General features: G+C 33.9%; 1 protein-coding gene across 2 annotated transcripts in view; it reads right to left on the bottom strand.

The window, feature by feature from the left end:
• Nucleotides 1-15,325, bottom strand: part of LOC140749579 (ATP-binding cassette sub-family G member 4) — a 55,072-nt gene extending 39,747 nt beyond the window's left edge. Inside the window, exon 1 of one of the 2 annotated variants that reach the window (XM_073082684.1) lies at nt 15,041-15,325. In XM_073082684.1, the coding sequence (XP_072938785.1) occupies nt 15,041-15,158 (118 nt within the window). In that variant the 5' untranslated portion in view covers nt 15,159-15,325. The remainder of the gene's footprint in view (nt 1-15,040) is intronic. The other variant, XM_073082685.1, reaches the window with a different exon arrangement.
• Between the last annotated feature and the right edge of the window lie 2,914 nt (nt 15,326-18,239).

The raw sequence follows: 18,239 nt of genomic DNA, 5'->3' as shown, positions 1-18,239 counted from the left end.
ATGTGATAAAATTTAAAATATAAATACTCTTAAGACTTTTGAAAAATCCTTTTTCTCTAAAGGAAAGTGCTATCTATTTTTCATACCCCTAAGTGATGAGGTTTGTTCACCCTTAACATTTATATGGCAACACAACGTTTGCTGGGTCAGCTAGTATAGTTATAATATATACAAGATCTGAACTAAAGATTCGCGGAAAAGTGACATTTTGTCCAGATAAAGATTTTTTTTCACCAAAACTAGAAGCCAAACAAAATATAATTAATGTACTGAATAATATTCTCATCACCTGTTTTATTAGCGGTCCGTTATATGATCTGATAACCTATTAATTACTAAATGTAGGTATGTAGGTTTGTAGCGGTTGATATACTTTGCATCTGTGGTTACTTGGATTACACGTGGACAATCAACTTAAATGTTAAGAATTCGTTTTGGATATAAAAACGCTATCTACACTCACAGCCCCACTAATCTAATCGAAATCTAAATTCATCATTAGAAATCTGTCTGGTCGGGGATCGAACCCGGGACCCTCTGCGCGTCAGACCGGTATGGTGACTGCTCCGCCACGCGGGTCGTCATATAAGCTAGATATTGTTTAAAGGAGTACAATTTGTTTGCTCGTGTAGCACCGCAGGATTATTTTTCTTGAAGTAGCAATCTAGGACGTTGAAAATACAAACTATGTCATTTCATTACTCTAAATGGCATATGAACATTAACTGTTCCGCGCATCGGCCCGCTTTATCTCAGAATGTGGCCCGCGGCAGGGTATGGAAGATTGGAAACAGATTTTCGTTGCATTTCGTATAAAGGGGAGCTTGAAACCACGCTACGCCCTTTTAGTACAGTCGGCTACTGCAGTAAAATCTTAAAATTTTGCCTACAACATTCAAAAGGTTGCCTTAAGTTCATCTTAAACCATGCAAAGCCTTGAAACACTGTGGAAGCTTATCAACTATCTATTACACAACGATAACGTTTGAAAAAAATCGGTTGAACCCCCTACGAATCCCGAAAAAACTAGTTTGTGTTGTAATGCACGACATAAATAGGACAAACACTTGTTCCTGATAAGCATTATTAATAGATAAACATGCAAGGATGAGCATGTAGATTATATATGTGAGTGTAGATCCCATGTTGATAATATGGACTATATTTATTACGTATTGTTTATGTCCTTGATATAAAAGTGCGGAATCGCTGAGGGGGGCTTAAGAGTTAAAAAACGTGTATGCAGTCCACCTGATGGTAAGAGGTCAATGCCGCCCAAGGATATCTCTTATTAACTCGATATAGAACATGGATTCTACCTGTATATAGATACCATAAATGCGTTAGAAATAGGTGACAATGGTACCTACTTGGTCGTTGCCTGGATGTTCGTTTGATATTTCGATGTTAAAAAATACCATGCGTAACTCAACAATCAACGATTATAGAAAAACATTATGAAAAAATATTTGCCTATAAATATTTTATAACTTATTCACGGTTTATAACTCAATTTAGTATTCGTAGATTATCCCTGTAATTAAGGTTTGATAGTCAATTATTAAAGCCGGATACGGACGATAACTGAATTTTAAATATTGACTTTAATGTTAGCAAAACATGTTTTTGTAATATTTTGTGTCGAAAATTCAAGACAACAAGGATAAGGAAAAATGCTGAAATAATACGCAAACCATAAAATATTCAATATACTTATATCCTGTAGAGATTACATGCAAAACTACTTTAATTTGAGGTAAGTACGTAATTAAGAATTCCGATTTATTATCAGGCATCAAATGGTTTCTTTTATTATCTGTTCAAGTTTCAAGGTCTTAATATTGAAACGTAATATTTTTTATCTGCGCGAAGATGTTATTGTAATGTTATGATCTGTGTTAGTGACGGTAATTATACCCCATGAAATTTTAAATTTGTGGTAAAACAGCCAATTAAATTAATGGTCATTTGAAGGTTTTAGTTAAAGGTATGTTAATTTAACACATCCTCAAATTATAGTACGTAAATAACTTAACGGCCGAATTTTATAATATTTTAAATTTATTTAAAATATTATAATTGTTTTATTTGTAATTGTGTTATCTTCTGGTCGTATTTTTAAAAGTACAGTTTTTCGTTTATTCTATTATGCCCGTTTTTAATAATCAATCTATCCAAATTTGCCACCAAAGATTTGAGAATGTCTGCCTATTCGAAATTGTTCATATTTCTACCTCTTATCTTGATAGCCAAAACGCGCGTTACCAGTCTTTGATAGTCTAGAGTCTAGACTATTATATTAAAATCATTTCTCAACTTGAAAATTACACTTAAACTACAAGTAATTATTGAATAAACGAAATAAGTCCAAGGATAGTGCGTGCAGACTTTTTGCTTATTAAAATCTAAATCTCGTTGATATAAAAAAATGTTTGTATAGCTAACAAATAGGCATGATGACAGTATTTAAATTTTTTAAGAATAAATGATTTATGTAAAAACAATATATTGAAAGCATTCTCAAAAAGTACCCAGTTAAAAAGAAACTTTAAGATTTATTATATTTTCAAAAAAATGAAAGTATAAAAATACTGCAGTCGGCCATCTTATCTGAAACGCCAATCGGGGCGCAAATGACGTCATTTTTGAGTATGTCACTGAATTGCTTGATGCTGACTTTTGTATGGGATGTTCTAATGTGACGTCACCAACGGACATCATGGCACCCGCGAACGTTTTCGCGCTTAATTGAATTTTATTATAATGTTATTTTCGTTAATACTTAAGTTACTGCAGAAATTATACGATTCTTGGAATCATGTACGTACATTATAGAAGGGGTTTTCAAAATTTTTCATCATGTCATTGCAAATCACGTTGAATGAAATTACCGTTTTTTTTTTATTTCAACGCCTGTTATAATCACGCCCATAAATCTCTCATGTTTTGCCTACCAAAAAGAGAAATTTAACAAATTTAAGTAGGCGAAAATGATCTTTGATTCGCTTATCAATTGACATAGATTAAATATTAATAAAGGATGTAACACACGTGAAGCGCTTTCGTCCAACTTTTAAAAGATAACTAGGTTTTATCTTATGAAAACATGGATTCATCGACTTTGATTTATATTCCATGTGCATTGAATTAACGTCATGGTTTTAAAGCACAAATACCTCTGTTTTGAACCGGAATGGTTTCTTTTTATGTAGTAATTGAATATGCGGACTTAGTTAAGGACTTTGATTATGATACAAAAACTTAATATTCATATCAACGTGGCGAATAAAACTTGTTGCTTTAATTAAATCTTAAAATTAACCGCGTACATTCGTATCTTATTTTTTTAATCCTCCTTTTCTTGTTTTTCATGTGCAGTGTTATGTTAATACTCGGGTATGATCATAACTTTATTTTTGTCTGGTTGTTAAATATTTTGTGGGCAAAACATATTTATTCTACTATTTCTCTTCGCTTCGATGCTTCGCTGGAGAGGTAAATAATAATATATGGATACTAGTATCAGTAATCTACATATTAATAAATGAAACGAAAATTTCAAGTAACTTTTTACGAATATTTCGCGCACGGAATATTCGTACAAAGAGTATGAGCTTAGACATAGTATAAGTCCATAGAAGAAAATGAGAGCAAGAAGATAATATTTATGTACACCTAATAAATATAAAAAATAATTATGTTAACTTAAACAAAATGAATCATTTATTATATATGTTACTGAGATTGTAAGACGCATAATGTCAAAAATGTCAGATGTCAAGAAACGTGAAGCTTTTAAATGCTGCTGTCAATTAAATCTCTTTTTTTCTGTTTCTCAAATGTCTTAATTAAGTCTAAAACAAATGAAGAAGTGAAAAATATGTGTAAGATATGTAGTAAATAAAAATCGTTTCTGAATTATGTACCTTACCAAAACTTAAATATAAAATGGAAATTGAAATTGCGAACAATAATTAATGTTATAGTTCGGTGAATCTCGTAATTAAGGTAATTAAAGGTAAGGTAATTAAAATATTTTTCTGTCTTTACAGGAGATATCCCTAACAGAAACAAAGCAATCACAAATTTCAAATCAAAACGTTAGGAAAAATAAAATGCTATAGAGCTGTGTCAACAAGAAGGATTGTAAGAACCGATCTTACATACATTTCCTTATAGAACAGACAGGAAATAGGTGATGCAATTTATGGGTTTAGCTTGAAGACAAAGAGACGAGATACTTGTATGTGCAATGATAACGTACATGTGGTTACGTAGAAATCCTTGCAAGAAAAATTTATATTGTACTAGATGACCCGGTGAACTTCGTACCACCTAATTATGAGTGACTATCTGTACCTCGTGGTTTCACTCGTGTAATTTATGTATTATGTCCATAAACTACTGGTAAATATTAGGAAATGGCCACAGGAAAACAGGAAAATAAAAAATACAATTAAATAAAATTCACTCTACCTCTCTGCACTCTGTTATTTTTTTACCGACTTCAAAAAGGAGGTGGTTATCAATTCGGCCGGTATCTTTTTTTTATGTATGTACACGAATTACTCCGCCGTTAGTGAACCGATTTTAATAATTATTTTTTTATTGTGTTATTTTTTATTGTAGGTTCTAATGAAATTACAAAGTCAGTTCATCATTGACTATTTAAGGGTCTGATAATGTGGCTCGGAGACAAAATATGTAACTCCTCAACCGATGGGGATATTTGAGTTGTGTTTGAAGATATTTGGTGTAAGTTCTAACGAAATTGCAAAGTCAGTTCATCATTGACTATTTAAGGGTCTGATAATGTGGTTCGGAGACAAAATATGTAACTCCTCAACCGATGGGAATAATTGAGTCGTGTTTGAAGATATTTGGTGTAGGAGGTTCTAATGAAATTGCAAATCATTGACTATTTAGTTAGGTTAGGTTGGAACACATAAGACAATATAAAACTAAGCGGGCAGGGCGCGGCACCGCCCTGCGAGCGGGCGGTTTGCAATCAATTTAAATTCAGACCGTACCTTAATTCATGATCACGTTTATACAATTTTATATTGTATTAATATAAATGTTATTATGTCATCACTAAAAAGGGTAAAAAATTTTTTAACAAAAAATACAACCGACTTCTATGTCACTACATAGTAAAAAATAATTCAAATAAATGTTGGTTTAGTACATATTTCTGAAGTCGGCGCTCAATATATTTCGTTCGAATTATTTTTTACTTTGTAGTGACATAGAAGTCGGTTGTATTTTTTGTTATTTTTTTACAAACACGCGAAAAGAAGTACCTATAACTTCAATAACGGTTTTTTTTAAAGAAAGTTTATTTACTTATAGTACTCTAATCGGGTTGTTGAATAGCTAAAAATGCTGAAACAGGTGTGTAAATAGAAAGGCGATTTATAACAGTCTTAAGGGTTGATCTAAAAAAACAAACAGTGACTCAGATGCTTCATTATGTCTTATGATAATTTTCTTAGTGCTCCAAATTAACGGATATTAAATTAAAGTTCCATACCCGATTAAACGACCCTAAAGGTTGATTTTCCAAAAACGGTGAAAAATGTGTTCTATTATTTTGAATCAAAAAGCTAAATTCCAATTTTCATAGACTTTGCTTCAAAATCTGCCGATTTCTAAACGAAGTGTCTTCTAAAGCCAAATGCAAATTTTTACAGTTTTTGCTTCCAAATTAACGGATTTTAATATAAAATTCCAACCCCTACTTAACCAACTTAAGGGTTGATTTTGCAAATATCGTAAAATAGATATTTAATTACTTTCTATCGAAATCCTATCAAATACCAATTTTCATATAGATTTGCATCAAAACTGGGGGACTTTAATACAAACTTTCAACTCTTATTTATTCACGGAAACGCGGTCGAACAGGATAAAAAGTATCCTATGTCCGTCTCCTGGTTCTAAGCTACCTCTCCACCAATTTTCAGTCAAATTGGTTCAGCCGTTGTTGAGTTATAAAATGCTTCACGAAAACGCGGTCGAACGGGATAAAAAGTATCCTATGTCCTTTTCCTGCTTCTAAGCTACCTCTCGATTAATTTTCAGTCAAATTGGTTCAGCCGTTCTTGAGTTATAAAATGACTTCACGGTAACGCGGTCGAACGGGATAAAAAGTATCCTATGTCCGTTTCCTGGTTCTAATCTACCTCTTTACGAATTTTCAGCTAAATCGGTTCAACCGTTCTTGAGTTATAAAATCACTTCAAGGAAACGCAGTCGAACGGGATAAAAAGTATCCTATGTCCGTCTCCTGGTTCTAAGCTACCTCTCCACCAATTTTCAGCTAAATCGGTTCAGCCGTTCTTGAGTTATAAGTGGAGTAACTAACACGACTTTCTTTTATATATATAGATTTGTGTTATTTGTATTTGTGTTATTTGTATTATAAACCGACCCGTGTAGCGGAGTGGCCACCGTTCCGGTCTGACTTTTAGCGTGTTGCGGATTCGATCTCTAGTCAGACAAATATTTAAATGATTTTTTATTCTGGGTTTGGATTTTGTGTATTTGTTTTTGTGTGTCCATGGCACCCACGACAGGAAAATGTTTGTGTGAATATGGATGAAAAAGCGTTATTTATTTTTTAAAACGTTTTTCATAACAACTACACAACAGTACTATATCACAAATAAAGTATACATTGCTGGCTGCGGGTGCTCTACACAATTGGGAGAGTCTGTAGTGAGGAGGTATGTGTTAAAAGCCTTATTGATGCCAAGATCACAAGCAAAATTACATAGGCTTATCGGGTAGATTTTAGTTGCATAACCAATGTGGTACTATGATGCACTAATAAATCCGATGATAAAAAACAACTAACTACTAAGTTTACTACCTGTCCTATGTTGGACGACGTCTTATTAACAGCGGCCAATTTACCGTCGTAGCGTACTGTGTTGATTATTCTTTTTGTTGCCAAACATATGTCTTGATGGTGTTTATGTAATTTTTCTTGCAAAACTGGAAGAATCTAATTTTGAAAAGATATGGGTGGTAGAGTGGCACATGCTGCCCCTGTAGTTCCGCGACCAGAATAGGGCTACGGTATCCTCTGCCTGTCGTAAGAGGCGACTAAAAGGGGGCTTCCGGGGTTACGGACGGCAAGAGTGGAAGCTCAAACCGCCCAGCCAGCAACCCCGGGAATGACGGCGGTATGTGTGGTTGCATACCGTCGTGCACACCAGACGGTGTGGTGAGCGTCAAGGTCACCTGGGCGGAGCCCGACGGGGCACAGCGCTAAGAGGACTCCGGTTGCGTTCCGTTGGAGATCTCGGAGTCCTCTACGCAGCGCGGAGGACGGCCACCGGGGGGGTTTTAGTGCGGTAAGAGTCCCACATAATCCTGTGTCGCGCCTCCTGTTTCCCCCACATTAACAAAAAAAGGGTGGCACATGCTGCAAGGGTTAAAATCACACATGTTTTACTTTACTATGTATGTATGATACTGCGAATTAACTTTGTAGATCAATTATAATGTAACATAAGCCGTTATGCGCCCTTCGACATAAATTTATATTATATTAACCTTATACCTCAATTGCAACGACTAACAAGGTAATTTACAATGAACAACGTATATTACAATTTTTTATGTAATAGAAGCAGGGCGGACGTGCTAACAGCACTTTGTAATGTGGTCATTGCAATCAAATACTGGTAAAAAAAATATCTACTACCAACCCCATCATCTCATATTTGACGACCTGCGTGGCGGAGCGCGTGACGGACCAATCTGACGCGCAAAGAGTCCCGGGTTCATTCCCCGGCCAGACAGATATCTAAATGATGAATTTAGATTTCTGTTTATGGGTCTGGCTGTTTGTGTGTTTGTCTATGTGTGTGTCCATGGCACCCACGACACAGGGAATCCTAGTGTGGGGCTGAGTGTAGAAAGGGTTTTAAAAAAATATTTTATCTGATCTACTCGACTATGGAGACTATGGAGACTATGTATCATTTAATTTTTTTTCACCTACAAAAATGTCACTATAAAACTACTTCTGTGCCTGCTGCTGTAGATGTATTGAAAAGGGTTTGGGCAAAGTCGATAAAGCTGGCATAAGTGGAGTGGATTTGCTATCTTGGAGCTGATGTAATGCAGGAGCCAAAAGGCCAAACACATGTAATTCTTCAGTTACTTCTGATATGTACGTATATAATTTTCGTAAATCAGAGATTCTCGATATCGGCTGTATTCCAAGAACTAGGCATGCTTTACATTTAATCTACAATTGTCATAGTCTTAACTTATTTTGTTTGAAATTATGTAGATGAAGCAACTCATCCCAATCCAGCGGTTGACACACTGGATTAAACGACTGGCATAATGTAAACTGCTCATTACATCTTATTATGCTCAATTACAATTGCAACTACTACTGGTCAAAGTACGAAACTTCTAAACGTACCCACAATATTTACATACAAGATATCCGAAACATGCTCTATTTCCTTCTTAATCGACGTGTCGTCCTGCAAAGGGGCTTTATTATAAATCCTTATCCTTACTTCCTTACTAATATTTTAAATCCGAAAGTAACTCTGTCTGTCTGTCTGTCTGGTTGTCTCTTCTTCACGCCTAAACCACTGAACCGATTTTAATGAAATTTTGTACAAAGATAGTCTGAGACCCGAGAATCTTTCTCGGGTCTCAGACTATCTTTGAACATAGGATAGTTTTTATCCCGGAAATCTCACGGGAACTAGGGATGGCGGTCTAAGATCGATTAATCGGAGAATCGATCTTATGGACCAAAATTCGATTATTTTAATTGATGTTAGTAAGGATTGAATCGTAAACTATGCATTTGATAAAGTGATGATCTTTAGCAAAGTTGTTGTCCATGAGCCCACGAAGGTTCCAGGTTTGGTACGACCAATTTTCGCTAGATGGTGCCACTGTCGTACGAATTTTCAGTTTTATGTATGTAAGTATGTCATATTATTAACTAGTTTTCAATAAAAAAGTTGTCATTCTACTTAAACTTAGACAAAAATCAAAACATATCTTAGAATGTAATTAGTTTACGTTTGTAGTTAATTTGTTTGTTTAATATGTTAAGAAATCTCTTAATGGTTTTTTACATCGACTAGCTAAAGTAAATTACTTTAATTTTAAGAATAATTATTATAGGTATAAATAGCATCATATATATAATTAAAATTCGATTTATATATCTAGATAAGAATACACTGGCACATGGCAGATAGCAATCTACCCTATAAACTTCATAAATAGTAACAGAAAAATAATGTTATCTTAAAAATTAATCAGTGCTTACTATATTAACAAGCTTTAAATAAAAGTCTGAATTTAATTATAAAATAACACGTGGAGTTTTCAATTAATCATAAATGATTACCGACTTGTGTTAATAATTTTAATAATGAGTGAGTATATTTATATTTTTTGCGTAGTATCTTTTATAACAACAAGTTTACAACTATATATAACGTACTAATGGCCTTCCGTAAGGCTAAACATTATTCAAATGCATGTTGTATGTATTGTGCGTTTACTATAATTATATGTATCTCAGAAATTTAATTAACATAATATAATTTGAAGTGAACCCTTTGTAGTTCGACTCCGGCGGCACTACCGCCACACCTATTACCAAATAACAGCATATACCAAATAACAGTATTACCTATACCAAATAACAGCAGTGTTAGGCGCTGCTGTGTTCCGGTTTGAAGGGTGTGGTAAGGGAGACAGACTTTTCCAAGACGTTTCAGCTTAGTCCTTAGGGGTACAGGGGTACCGGCGCATCTGTGGCCGCCCTCAGATAGGAATATCCAATCCTATCTGGGGTTGATTACAGATGTACATGGGCGGCAGTAGCCACTTACCATCAGGTGGACTGCATGCTCGACTGCTACTCCTATATTTAAGAAAAAACCACATACATACTAATTCCTAAACGTTGGAATTATACAGATTTTTATATAGCGCATAAAAATACCTTTTTTATATTTTTGAGGTTGCGAATGATCATGTAGTTTACTTGATAGTTAATGGTACATTTGGAGCCAACTTCATACAGTAGGAGTTTTGTTCGATGCTGACCACAAGTGTGTCACTCTTGGGAACTAATATGTAAGTAGGTAAATAAGTGGCAGGTGGCAGTGATAGCCTAGTAGCTCTCGGCCTCTCGATCGAGGAGTCCGAGGTTCAAATCCCAGGCACGCACCTCTTATTTTTCAAAGTTATGTGCGTATTAGAAATTAATTATCACCTGCTATACGGTGAAGGAAAACATCGTGAGGAAACCTGCATACTTGAGAGATTTTATAAAAAAAAAGATCTCAAAGGTGTGTGACGTCTCCCAATACGCAACTTGGCCAGCGCGGTGGACTATGGCCTAATCCTCATTCTGAGAGGAGCAGCAGCCCATTACTGTCCCACTGCCGTGCCCAGCAGTGGGACAGTAATGGGTTGATGATGAGGTAACTAAGTAAGTAAGATGGTTGCCTAATATGTAAGTATCATCCGGTCACTGATATATGCAGTCACTTACGAGTGTTATTTATGGTATATTTCGAAGGTAATTTAATATTTATCGATATGTAAGTATTCAATGTTCGTCGCAATCGTGTGGATTTCTTACATGCAAGATTAGTATTGGTATTATTAATTCTAAGAGTTACAGCATACAGAATATGATTTTTGATACGTAGGTACTGGAAGCGTATTTATAGTACCGACGAAATTATAAAAGACCACAAATTTTGGAAGTGATTATTATCTTCAAGCAAAAAAGTGAAAAAAATCTACCTTTAAATAATTCAAAAATAATTTGAAATTATGACTGATTATATTCTTGATGGGTGTAAGAAAAACTACATTAAAACAAATGATCTTTAATCTTTAATGCTCGTTATTAATAATTAATCTATCCAGTGGTTTACCTAATAAAGATAGACAGTTTACCGTTATTTATACTAGACGAATGTCTAGTATAGATAACGGTAAAATGTTTTTTTAATTGAATTAAAATTTGAATTTGACAATTCAAATTTTAATTTTTGTTTTTTTTTTGCCTAAATGGGACTGATTGTATTTTAAATGAATAAATTGATTCGTTTGTAATAAATAAAGAATTTGATTATTCCACCCTTATCACTAATAGATCGGATGTACATTTGTTTGTGATACCACGAAGCCGTAATGAACATATGGACAGTAAACTGCTTTAAATTATAAGTTAATTGCATTACGAATACAGGATTTCCAAACGAAAAAGGCCAAAAACCCGCATTTTAATTATTGCATGGCAACATGATAGTTTGATATGGATGCAATTAATACAATCATTTATAGAGTACCAAACATTTTTAATTTCATTTAGTCTGTTAGTATGTTACAGCTTCTTTACTTAGAGATTATTAAACATTAATTCTGTGATACAAATCGTTTTTTTTCCTTTTAATAATCGTAAACATCTTAAAATAATATCAATCATAATTACACATATTTACATTACTTATATTGTTATTATGTAAAGTTCAAGGGATTCACATTTTCAATTTACGTACTTGTTGTAATCACTGTGACCTAATTTCAAGATATATTCGCACTGTTAGTGAAGCAAGTTAACCATTTTATATTAGTTGAAGGATCTGAACAAAGTTTATTCGGCAAGTGAAATAAATTAAGCATGCGTATACTTTTTTTTATAATATAGGAGTAACAGACACAGTGGAGCACGCAGTCCACCTGATGGTAAGTGGCTACTGCCGCCCATGGACATCCGTAACCAACTTCGAATAGGATTAGATATTCCTACCAGAGGTCAGCCACAGATGCGCCGCCACCGCGGAGGACTAAGCTGGAACGCCTCGGATAAGTATGTCTCTCTTACCACACCCTTCAAACCAGAACAGAGCAGCGCTTAACACTGCTTTTATGAGGCAGAAATAGGTGTAGCGGTGGTGCCGCCGGAGTCGAACCACAGAGGGTTCTACCACCTTCAGAATCTGATGGTACGTGGGCCTTGCTGCCGATGACAGATACGTTACCCATGAGGACTAGAATAATCAGTATCTACAAGTAAGTCATTAGTTATGTACAAAACCAAGATTTTAGTACTACAAAAAATAAACAAATACAAAATTATGTACTAAAAAGAAATGTTGGAAAAGGATAGAGCGCGAATTCTCTATCTCCTATTATTTACGATTTCAAATATAACCAGTATCTTTGATTAGTATTTTATTCAAGAAAGTTGCTCAACCGAGTTTTATGACCGACTATACATATATATAATAGAAGTTGAGTGATCCATAGTAATAATTAATTGGGTATGATGTTTGTTTACTAAAACTCTGAAGGTATTTAATGCTAATGATTTGCTGGTTAGATACTTAAAATTAAATAAAAAAGTTAGAAATAGATGTTAAATATATACTTGTAAATATATAATAGTACTCACTACTTACGTAGGACAACCTTATTTGTAAGGAAATAGAGAAAGCCGACTTACTAGAGTTGAATAATTTCCTTTCGTTAGTTACTCGACTGGGAAGGGTAATGTTTTTCGAGCTGATGTATTGTGCACGAACAAACGAATTCACGGATTTAAACAATATATGAGGTGTCGTAGGATTCGTCTAAATTTTAAGAGTAGATACTTAACATAAATTACATTACGTTCATTTTTACGAAATTATTTTTAAAGCAGTCGGATTTTAGTCTTTATAATAATTATTAGTTTTCTGTATCACAGATATATCGGATATAATATGAACAATAGAAAGTTAATAAGATGTGAGTTGTATACAAATTAAAATGTTTAAATACTTTTATATCCAAATGCTCTCGATAGTAAGTTAGTAACGTGCCCGTTCAATGTCCAAAATATTGCATACGTTAAGTTACATTACAATATAATTATGCTGTTGTGTAATAGTGTTGAATACTAATAAAGTCAAATATATTTTCTATTTAGTTTCTTTAGAAATCGTGGATTCGGTGCATTTTTTGTTTTAACACTGTTCTATAATAAAAATTCGCTATTCTATAATAACAACTTAGATTTGTTTCTAGTTTACAACTTTTTGTAGGAGCACACGTTTATAATTAAGTTCTAAATTCAATATTTTAAGATATTTAGCCCAGTCTGCTATTTTCAACTCAATACGTCGTCGTCAACCCTATACAGTCCTACTGCACCGCATGGGTCTCTTTTTATTAGAGTGAGACACGTTTATTATTTAGGTTCCATCCACAGCCCTGGCTAAGTGCGAATTGGTAGACTTCACCCTTGAAAATCGTTTTTGCAACTCTCAGGTGCGCGGGTTTCCTCATGAAGTTTTCCTTCACAATTTAACTAAGTCATAATAATTGCTACGCACATAACTTTGAAAAATCAGAGGTGCGTGCCGTGGATTTTTACTTTGGACCCTCCGAATGATAGGTCGAGTTTCTTAATAGTTGTTTTAATAATAAAGCAAAAAATTGTGAGGGAATCCCGCAAAGTCCAAGGAATATTATCAATGTTATCAACCAGCGTGATAGACCTACGAACTTCTTATTCTCAGAAAATTCTCGAGCCCAGAAATGGGACAGTAAAGGGTTATGACAAGGGTCTAATATCTTCTCTAAGTCCACAAAAAGAGTGTTGCTACCCTTGATGATTGGGTTGAAATGCCTCTTCCTTTACCTATATAAGCGTTCAGACTTTAAACTTAAAACGCTGAAACTACATTTATTTTCATAAAAAAAAATTGGTGGTGTCACCATAACCAGCAAATAATACCAATCTTATATATAAAATTCTCGTGTCACAATGTTAGTTACCGTACTCCTCCGAAACGATACCGATTTTCACCAAACTTTATATGCATATTCAGTAGTTCTGAGAATCGGCTACTATCTATTTTTCATACCCCTAAGTGATAAGGTTAGTTCACCCTTAACTTTTTTTTTATTTATATGACAGCACAACGTTTGCCGGGTCAGCTAGTAATCATAAAATGTTTTATTATAAACGTACGTAGGAATATTTAAAATTTGATCTATTATGTTTCACAAAGTTTGATTTGTGATTAAAATAGAGTAGTGAATAAGTTTATTTATTACTAAGTTCGAAAGTCAGTGATCCGTAGTAAACTTAGCAAGGTAAAATATATTGTATGGATGTATTATTTATTGACTGATTTCGTTTGATGTAAATAAGAGATATTTATTTAGTGGGTCGTCAAAAAGATATACAAAAGTTTTATGGAGGCAGATTTATATAAGATTGATTCTCAATATAACTAGTTGTGCGGTGGACAGCAGTAGCCCAGCAGTGGGACAATAAAGGTTTAACGACGATAACCTTTTTTCTTAATAGAACATGGTCATGTTGGACATAATTCTTATTGAGTAGTTTTTGGGCACGCAAAACTTCCCTATATTATTGTCAATTGTCAAATAACTTTACTTAAAATAAGGAACACAAAATCTTTATTATCGATGACAATTTGTGGTTAGAAACACTTTCCATGTATAAGATACTTTTTAGTATAGGTATACTCGTAGTAATGTCATACATAGTAGTAGTAGATATGTTTGTTGCGTTGTGAATGTCATCGAACCTTTTGTTTATGTTTATAGTCGGTAAGTAACTGTTACGTATGGTTACGTTCTAATAGTCAAAAGTGTTGCCCTCAATTAAATACATTCACGATCATGTATTATGTATATACAAAGAAATAATTTACACATACATATACCCTTTCTTAGGCCTAATTATTTGAAAGTCTGCCAAATTATGTAATAATAAAATTTAATTATTTTGTCCTACTTAAAAATTATCTTCATCTAACACAATCATTTTATGAAATTAAATATTCACTACACTTTTATCATTCAATGCATGATAATGAGAGTTCAGTTGTAGATAACTAGCAAGTGCGCTTCAATGTACCATTTGTTAATGAGTTGTTAATAGAATCCATTTATCACTCGATCATAAAGGAAAGTAAACATCGTGGGTCTATGCAAGTTCGCTTACCTTTCGTGAAGAGACCAGTCCGCACCGTGTAGGTGAGATTTTCGAAAGAAATGTTTAACGAGTCTTCGGCTAGCGAGGTGGACGTGGTCTCCTGGGACTCGGACTGACTGTCTGCCATCTTGGAGCTAACAATCACTTATCGGTAACACAGTAACAAAGAGTTGTTTTTACATTGCGTGTTCAGGGAGCACAAAGGATCGTGTCAGATGTAAACAAAGAGCTGTGAGCGCCGATAGCGCAACGCCGTAGCGCTGTGGCGGTTCGACTCGGACTGGGGGACAAGCGGCTACTTGCTGTGCAATTATCGGTCGTTCTCCCCACTACCTATGATGCCTGTCAGCTGCTAAGTACTAAGCAGCTGATTGCCGTTATCGGAGGCAGACAGTTAGGCTGCTACAATGCATTTGAGGCACTGTCGTCGGAGCGCCGAGCGGTACTCTACAAGAATGTGAATATTGATCACGGTTTGTCTTCGGAACCAGTTGATTACGAATAAAAATTGGTAATCTATTTTGGACTGCTTTCTCTTTTTAACACTATATTAACTAAATTAATGGTCACAATTTTGAAGAAAAAAAATAGTATTGTTGTTGTTTATTAAAAGAACTGAACTAAATTAAAAATAAAACAGTACAAAGGTCAATGTAATCTACCTGGTGTCTTTATTGTTTCCGCACTTTAATGTTTGCATTTGTTTAAACATCGATAGAGTTCTCCAAATTGTATAATAACAAGTTATGTAGCAAATTTTGGAGAGGAAAAGAAGATGAAAATACCAGCTCATTGAGAAAATAAATTTCTTTTGGTACCATATTCAAGATTGAAGAATTGTTGAGAAGTGCTCTACAGTTCTTATTACGCCACTGTTGGATATAGGCCTCTTTTAAAACGCACTATTGAAATCTTTGGCTCTTCTAATCTAGCTTGTTCCCGCTCGACGCAAAGGTACCACCTTGTGCGGGCGTTGCACATTACATTTGCGCAAATCCGAGTTCTAACATCTAGCAGTTGTCGGCCTCTCTGGCAGATGTAATCAGACTGCCTCTTCATGCTAGCCTTCAGAACTAGGAAGGGTAGCTTTAATGGAAATTATATAACTAACATAAATACCAATAATATTGTTTATATCAATTAATTCCAATTTATTCAATGTTGTAATTGGAATATCTAATGGAATCCTAATGGGTATCGATCATAATATATCTATAATGGCCTGGGCATAAAATGTCAACAAAAAATAAAAAATAAAATTAATATTGTGGTTATACAAATATAATGCTTAAATCTTGTTTTTTGCACCAATTACACTAATTAAGATCCCGCCCTATTATATTAACATTAGCCATTTTCCTCTAATATATCTAATGCGCTAAAGATAAAGTGGTCATTAGTCCTTATAATACGTAATTAACTTGATTATTACTTGATTCTACAAAATGGCTTATGAGGCGTTTATAAGTCCATTCCGCTGCCGCCACAAAATAGGTAACAAGAAGCTAAATATTAAATAACAAAATTGGTTACAGAAAAAAAAAAGTTTATGACTTGGAATGTTAAAACTTACTAATATTATAAATCCGAAAGTAACTCTGTCTGTCTGTCTCTTCTTCACGCCTAAACCACTCAACCGATTTTAATGAAATTTTGTACAAAGATAGTCTGAGACCCGAGAAAGGACATAGGATAGTTTTTATCCCGGAAATCCCACGAGAACTAGGGATGGCGATCTAAGATCGATTAATCGGGGAATCGATCTTTTGGACCAAAAAAATCTATATTAGTAAGGATAGAATCGTAAACTATGCGTTTGATCAAGTGATGATCTTTAGAAAAGTTTTTGTCCATGAGCCCACGAAGGTTTCAGATTTGGTGCGAATAATTTTCGCCAGATGGCGCCACTGTCATTCCAATGAAGATACGAATTTTCAGTTTTATGTATGTTAGTATGTCATATTATTTTCTAAAAATCAAAACTAGTATTTAATACTTTTTATACTGTATTAATATACAGTATAAAAAGTTAAGCACAGTTTTAAAGAAGTTATTGATATGGGGTAGGTAATTAAGATATAGTACCAATTTTAGATCAAATTATCCGTGTATTTTCGTTGACTTTTGGGAGGAGCGCCCACTCAAAATAATTGGTTCTATAACTAGATGGGACACGAAATAAGTTTAAGAATCTCTGTTATAAACAATAATATGACACAGTAGGTTTCTGTATAATTACAGTGAATTCTGTTGGTAAGGTTTTTCTAGAGAATATGTAATCATTTCCAGTAAAAGAAAAAGAATAACATAAGATAAAGTGTAACAAGTGTTTTTATAATAATGACCTTCGCTTTAATTGACTTGGTTTCAACTTTGTATTTACTCTTAATTATATTTTTTTTATATTAAGCCAGTAAAATAGAATTAAAGTTAAAAAAAATTACAAGTAGGTACACGCATGAATCAACTTCACATGTTTGAATTTTTAAATTAAACATATCTCTAGAAGATGTTAAATATAATTACTTAATTAAAATAATTCAGAATTAAATTGGTTAAGTGTGAATGGAATTCGCAAACGGAGGGTTTCTTGCGATAAATAGAAGTTTGTTATACGTAATTATTTGTATTGCTATTATTAAGATCTATAAATTTTGTGAAAATGGATTTTTAATTTATTTGTTACTTTCCATTCTATTTTATTATTTATGACAGCTACAGTAATAAGAATTTTGCGAAACCTTCACGCTACCTGTTATTGAGCAATAGATAACTGAAGTCGAAAAATCTGGTTTCTTGTATTACCATATAAGAGTCCTCGCCTTGACTGTAATCCAAATTCAATATTTTTTATTTCCTCTAAGGCACATACTTAGTTCAGCGGTCAGCTCAGCAATTCACAGCGAGAGTTGAATAACAATCTTTATTTCAAAGATCTATATTATTATGCGGTGTTCGTACGCTTGGCGTTTCCTGCAAATTCCAAAAATCTACAAACGTTTAGCTTGATTAAAAGTTATACTATAAGCGTTCGTAAGTCTACACAAACCAAGTCAAAGCTCTAACCATACGCTTACGAACGCGGCATAATATATTATGTTGAAAGTTTTATTAGAAGCAATGGCGCGAGATATTATGTCGTATTACGTCGAGAAATGTATATTTTTGTGTGTTTGAATTTGATCTATAATACCAAACGATTATGTCA

Source organism: Epargyreus clarus, unplaced genomic scaffold (assembly GCF_041222505.1).
Source record: "Epargyreus clarus isolate Ecla_fem2 unplaced genomic scaffold, WU_Ecla_fem_2.2 ptg000018l, whole genome shotgun sequence".
NCBI classification, from domain to species: Eukaryota; Metazoa; Arthropoda; class Insecta; order Lepidoptera; family Hesperiidae; genus Epargyreus; species Epargyreus clarus.
This window is presented reverse-complemented; position numbering and strand designations above follow the sequence as displayed.